Here is a 6,503-nt window from a genome sequence, read left to right as displayed (position 1 = left end):
GGGGGGGGGCAACCCCATGTATTTGTTTTTCGGCGCCAGGCGAAGACCTTTTTATTTAAGCGTTATTTTAATTGTTAATATTATTTATTTATTTTATTCTTTGGCCAGGTCTACTCAAATTATATTGTTTTTATACTGTGATTATTTATTTATTGTGAGCCGCCCCGAGGCTTCAGCAAATGGGGCGGCATAGCAGCTTACTACATACATACATACATAAAATGTAGGCTGGGACCCTGGAGCAGAAATAGGCCGGTCGTTTTCGTCTTTTAAAAGGCGAAGTGCATTCTCTCCAACACCTGAAGCCGCGAAGGGCACGTGTCAAAGGCAGGCAGCCGCCTGAGAAACTGGGGCCGATGCCCCCCACCCCCAGCTCTTCCCCGCTGCGATGCCGAGGCCCTTCGTGGGGTGCAGGGAGAGCGAGACCCCCGCAGTTTTCCGCCCCTTTGCTTGCCCGCCTGCCAATGAAGCCGCCTTATTTCCGGGCATTCGGGAAGGCGCTGGAGCTGGGGGTCCGCGGCCAAGGTGGAGCTGGGCATCTGCCCCTGGGACGCCCAGCCACTCCGCCCCCCTTCGCAAGCCGCCCCCATGCCAAGGCCTGGCCTTCTGCTCTGCCCTTGCAGGACGGCAGAGCCCACGACGGGCCCCTGCTGCGGGAGCTCTCGGCGCCCCCGTTCCCTGCCCCGTGTGCTGGCGGGCAAAAGCCGCAGGGCCACGACTCATCTGATTCTTTCCTTCATGCCTGTTTTTCCCTCCACCATCCAGGATCTAACTCATTAGCACAGATGGGGGGGTGCCAAGAAATCCCTCCTCCAGTTCCCAGCATGTTGCTTCCTCACCCCCCAGTATGAAAAGTCGTTGATCCCTCCCCCTGCCAAGAAAAAAGGCAACGAATGAAGACTAAAAGCATCAACATCTTTATTATACAGAACAGAAAGAATGCGAATCCGCTTGCTCTTCGTCACCTTCCCATTGTAATGTACAATACTTGATGCCAGGAAGCACCTCCTGGCAGTCAGGACCGCCAGTGTATGGAATGGGCTCCCACGGGAGCTGGTTGAGGCCCCGTCGATGAGGGTGTTCAAGGCTAGGCTGGACATGCACGTGGCGGGCCTGTCGTGAGCGGAGCTGGCTGGAGCCAGGGGTCAGACTAGATGGCCCGGGAGACCCCTCCTGACTTGCTCTGTTTCTGTGTGATTCAAGGGCTGGGGGCGTCCCTGGATTCTTGCGGACAGCAAACACAGCCCAAGTATCGGCGGTGGGTTCACACGGATTTACTAACCCGGAGACTCCAATTATGTGAGATTAAAAACTTCTGGAAAAAAGAAGTCCTTCTTGTATAAATATACTTTACAAAGAATACAAAAATAAAGTCGGTTGTACATTTTCGATTGATTGTGGCAGTATTACTGTGTCTTAATATTCAAGGTTAGAGTACACCAGCACACACGCGTGAAGGTTTTGCACAGCAGACGCACAAGACGTTCCCGGTGGTTCCTGGGCAAATTTCTTCGAGATCTTGCAAGAGTCTCATTTTTGGCACTTTGGGTTGGCAGTGGCCTCTGCCCTCGAAAGGCCGGCCGGGTCCCCAGCAGCAGGTGGAGGCCAAAGGCCGAGGGAGGCCAGGTGGCCGCGGGGCTGTGGGAGCCGGGCGCTCAGATCGCTGCCGAAGGGTTCGGGTTAGCGCCTACGGCTTGGGACAAGTGAAAGCAAGCCCCACGGCTCCTCCCCACTCCCGACCACCCCCCACGAGGAAAGCCGGACCCGCTGTGGAAGCGTGCGAGGGCGGCTGCGGGGGGAGCAGAGGGGGGCCGAACAGGCAGCGCAGCTTGGGTGCCCCCCGCCCCCTCAGACCCGGTTAAGTGGCTCTTCCCAGGCGCAAGCTCGAGCGCGATGCACCCGGAGAAGGGAAAGTGCTATGGGAGGAGCGTTCCGAGCGAGGCCTCGCCTCGGCTCCCAGGTCCGGCCTTGCGCTGGCCCCGAAACGGTTCCTTTGGTGCGAGGGCCCGTTCCGGGGTCGGAGGGCTTCGGGCTCGCTGGGGGCACGCCCAACACTCACTCAGGGGCTGCAAAGGCACGGGGGCAGCGCTGCATGGCCTCTGGGGGGCTGCCCCCCAGGGAAAGGAGTGTGTGCCGCCGGGGGCCGTCTCCGGGGCCGTGCCGAGCAGCGCAGGGAAGCCCACCGCCTGCTGTGCGGGCCTCGCGGGCCCCGAGGGCAGGGCTGGGTGTGCCAGGCGCCCCGGGCTCGGGCTTTCCGAAAGCAGGGCATGCCCGGGGGGGGGGGGGGTGGGTGAGGAGACGGAATAGGGGCAGAGAGGGGCGGGGGGGGGGGGGGGGGGCGGGGGGGGGGGGGTCACCATTGCACCCTCCAGACCTGTCCCTGGAAGGCCTAGACTAGCTTTCCCCTGATGTGTTGGAACACAACTCCCATCACTCCCAACCAATGCTGGTGCTGCTGTGATAGAGCCCAGCGGGGGGGCGAGTGGCCCAGGCCCCCACACTGGGGCCCAGGGCAGACACCGCGGTCCTTGCGCCCCCCTCCCGGAGGCGGATCGCTGCAGGGCACAACGGGACCGGGGGCAGCTGTGGCTTCCGGCCTCCCGGGCACCCCACGAAAGGTGCACACGCCCCTGAGTACTGCGGAGTCGCCCCAGGACGCCTCTGACGTGCGGCCCCACGGAAAGCGGCCCGTCCCGGAAGGCCGGCAGCAGACGTCCTCTGTCCCCGGCGCCGGGCTGACACTCGCCTCGTTCGTCCACCAGCAAAAGGCACACGCGGCAGGTGAAATTTGGGGGAAGATGCAAGGACCATCTTCCACGACACCAGTGGGCTCCGCAGGGCAGGGAGCCCAGGGGGGCTTCACGCGGCCCTCCCGGCCCACCTCCCGGGCCCCTTCTCGGCTTGCTCCCCCCCGGCAGGGAGGCGGCCCTGCAAGACCTGTGGCGGCAGCGCAGCGCTTCCCACGGCGAGGCGTCCCGGATGCCCCTTGACGAGTCCGGGTCAAGGCACTGAGGCCGGGCAGGAGGAGGCCGGGCGAGGCGGGGGGGCTCCGGGCGCCTCCGCCCCTACACCAGCAGCCCCAGGCGGGTCACTTTGGCCGACAAGAACGTGTGCAGCACGAACACGATGGGCTTGGGGCAGGAGTGGAGCTCCAGAGCCTGGGAGGGAGGGAAAGGGCGGCACCTCAGGCCCTCGCTTGGCACAGGCACGGCCAGGCGCCCTCCAGCTGCCCGCTGCTCCCAGCCCGCCTGCAGCGCTCGCACGTGCAAGGCAGCCGAGCACTCAGGATGCCCAGCTGCGCCCCCGGCCCCCCAGACGGCCTCCTGCCCTTCCCCGGCCCCCAGGGAGCTCCTTAGCGAGTCTCCCCGCACTCCGAAGGCCCACGCCCTCTCTGGGAGCAGTGGGGCCCTCCAGGCTCGGCATGCAACTCCCATCATCCCCACCAGTGGCTACGATGGGGGGGAATCCAGGGCAGGACACTGGAGGGCCACCCTGCGCCCCGCACCGGCCTCAGAACCGCCCTCTCCCCCCAGGCCCGGCCGGCCCTTCCACGCACCAGCTCCCCCTCCGGGCCACCGAAGTCCAAGAAGAGGTTCCGGATGCCGTCGTCTGCAGACATTTTCAGCTTTTCAAAGGGGTACCGGAAAAGGACGGTGGAGCAGCCCGCCTCTTCCCGGGAAATGGTGAAGCCGCTTTCGTAGTGGATCGCGAGGCGGACCTCCTGGTTGTTCAGGACGCAGCCTGGGCGGGGGGCACAAACGGGCGTTGGTGGCCGAACCCACCCCAGCAAGACCAGCCCCACGACTCCGGGGAGCCTGCCTGAGCCTCTGTTTGCCTGGCTGCCGGGGGCTGAACCCGGGACGCGGGGCGGGGCCTCCACCACGGAGGGCAGTCCCCCTGGGCAGCGGGGCTGGGTTCAGGCAGCCCTCGGGGACTCACCCGGTTCCGGCGTGGCGGCCGCTCTCTGGCCACCGGCTCTGGCACAGGAGCCCCTGGGCACCCCAAGCCCCAAACGCCCGCAGTGCCACGGACACGGAAGCCCGGCGGCCTACCCAGGGAGACCTCCTTGACGAGCTCCGCCGCGGCGTGGCAGCCTTGCACCAGGGTCCTGGTCCAGGCGGAGAGGTCGCGGTGCGTCTCCACTCGGAAGACGTGCATCTCGATGCCCTGGCGGGAGCCCGTCCGCGTGGCAAAGGTGAGGTCCGACCCCACGCAGGGGGACCTGCGCCCTGCGCCCGAGTGCACCAGCCTGGCGGGGAGAGGGGGGACGGGGTCACGCCGGGGCAGCCAGCAAGGCTGCCGCGAGAGAGGCGCACACCGGCCATTCTCGGGCCGGCGCTCATGGCAGGGCCGTCCGCGTGGTCTGCCTCTCCCCCCACTGCAAGAGCCGCCCGGCGGCTAAGACTGTTCTCCCAACAAGACGCTAGTCCTCGTAGCTTGCAGGGTCTCCAGGGAGCTGGCCAGAAAGTCCGAGCTTGCTCCCGGCCTCTCTCAGGGCAGGCCCGGAACCCACATGCCCCCGCTGCTGCCCACCTGGTGGCGAGGAGGGGGTAGCTGTGGCAGGGGGATGCCCAGGCGTCTCTCGTCCATGGCATGCAGTCATAGAGCCGCAGGTCCTTCTCCGTCACGGCCAGGAGGACCGGCCTCCACTGCTGTCGCCCCCCATCCAGCCGGGCCTGCGGGGAGGAGGCAGCAGTCGCCAAGGCCCTTCCAGGGCGCACCGGGCCTGCGAGGCTCCGGCGGGGAGCGGCCAGGAGGCAGGGCAGCCGGCCGACGGGAGCAGCGGGCCAGTGGGGAACGGCCTGCGCTCGCTCGCTTGCGCGCACGGCGGCGCCCTCCTTGGGTGTCGGGGCTGCGGCGCCGTTGGCCTCGCTTGTTTCCGCTCGTGGGCGACCGCGTGGCTCAGAAGCGCCGCCACTCCGGAGAACGGCGGCGCCCCCCCCCCCCCCGGCCACTCACCTGCTCGGCCAGCCAGGCGATGTGCCTGACCTCCCTGCTCCCCGGCGCGTTGCTGGCGGCCAGCATGGCATTGAGCTCGGCGAGGACCTGGGGCAGGAGGGCCGCGATGTTGCTGTGGATGGCCGTGAACCAGGAGTGGGCGCTGGCCGAATCCTGGCAGCGCAGCACCAGCGTGTTCCGGCTGTCGGCCGAGTGCAGCTCGATCAGCCTGTCGGGGCGGCAGCGGAAGGCAGAGCCCGGTGAGCGGCGGCCGCCCACCCAAAGCAGTGGCCGGGGCCCCCCCAAGAGCCCCCGTGCACGGCCAGCCTTGCCAGAGCGAGGGGGGCACAGAGCTGCCCCGAGCTAGGGGGGCCGCTGGCGCCCGGCGGGGGGCGGCACTTCCTCGCGGGACCGACCCTCCTGCAGCAGCGAGGCGGCTCCTTCCCAGGGGCGGCTGCTGCGGCGAGTGGCCGGCAGGAGGAGGCGCTGCGCCCCCGCCCCGCCCAGAGGAAGAGGGGAGCCCCTGGGCAGCCGAAAGCAGCGCCACACGGCTCGGTCGGGGCTGACGCTGCGCCGGACCACCGACCGTGTCAGGAGCGCCCCCCCGCGTCGGCAGGGCGGGGGACGGGAGGAGGAGAGGCCCCTTCCTCCACTTCAACCCCCAGCAAATACATGAAAGATGTCGGCAAGTTCGGACCCTGCCAGCTCTCGCCCTGATCCAGCGATGGCGGACCTTTTACAGACCGAGTGCCCAAACTGCAATCCAAGCCCACTAAATGATCACAAAGTGCCAACAATGCAATAAAACCTGAAAACTGAGATTTTAGTTCAGAAAAAACAACTCACCGCCAGTCCAAGCAAATATATATATACACTTAGCAATGCACTGACCAGCCATGCGAACGCTCGGACGAGGCGCGGCTCCTGAGTCAGGGCTCGTGACGTCATCGCCTGGCGCCACTACTCCTTTCCGAGCGTGCGCACGCCCCCCGTGTGCGCTGTTATCCGATGCTCGGCTGCTGGGGTGACTTGGCTCGAGTGCCGACGGAGAGGGCTCTGTGTGTCCGCTGTGGCACGAACCCTGTAGGTTCGCCACCACTGGCCTGACCCAACCCTGGTGCACACCGCTAACCCTAATACAGGGGTGAAGTCCATTGATCATAGGGAGATTTTGAAAAAGCCTTCCTTGAGCAGCTTTTTCTGCTCAGCTCATCATTTCTGCACCTTCTAAACACGTTCCACCCCTCAAAACCATGCCAGGGCACCTCGTTTTTCTAACCCTAACCCTACCCTGGTGCACTCCCCTAACCCTAATAGAGGGGTAAAGTTCTGTTGAAAATAATGAGATTTTGAAAAAGCCTTCCCTGGGTAGGTTTTTCTGCACAGCTCATCATTTCTGCCCCTTCTAAATACATTCCAACCATCCAAACCGTGCCAGGACGCCTCGTTTTTCTAACCCTAACCCTACCCTGGTGCACACCCCTAACCCTAACAGAGGGGTAAAGTTCCATTGAAAATAATGGGATTCTGAAAAAGCCTTCCCCGGGTAGGTTTTTCTGCACAGC

The 6,503-nt window shown here is 64.9% G+C and overlaps 1 protein-coding gene across 1 annotated transcript in view; it reads right to left on the bottom strand.

Moving 5' to 3' along the window:
• Positions 1-2,349: 2,349 nt before the first annotated feature.
• SNTB2 (syntrophin beta 2) overlaps positions 2,350-6,503 on the bottom strand; it is a 14,259-nt gene continuing 10,105 nt past the window's right edge. Inside the window, exons 3-7 of the mRNA XM_044427617.1 lie at positions 4,960-5,167; positions 4,534-4,676; positions 4,053-4,249; positions 3,557-3,741; positions 2,350-3,158 (exon numbers count right to left, since the gene is read on the bottom strand). Of these exons, the coding sequence (XP_044283552.1) occupies positions 3,066-3,158; positions 3,557-3,741; positions 4,053-4,249; positions 4,534-4,676; positions 4,960-5,167 (826 nt within the window). The 3' untranslated portion in view covers positions 2,350-3,065. The remainder of the gene's footprint in view (positions 3,159-3,556; positions 3,742-4,052; positions 4,250-4,533; positions 4,677-4,959; positions 5,168-6,503) is intronic.

This window comes from Varanus komodoensis, unplaced genomic scaffold (assembly GCF_004798865.1).
Source record: "Varanus komodoensis strain SLA01 unplaced genomic scaffold, ASM479886v1 scaffold19, whole genome shotgun sequence".
Classification (NCBI taxonomy): Eukaryota; Metazoa; Chordata; class Lepidosauria; order Squamata; family Varanidae; genus Varanus; species Varanus komodoensis.
This window is presented reverse-complemented; position numbering and strand designations above follow the sequence as displayed.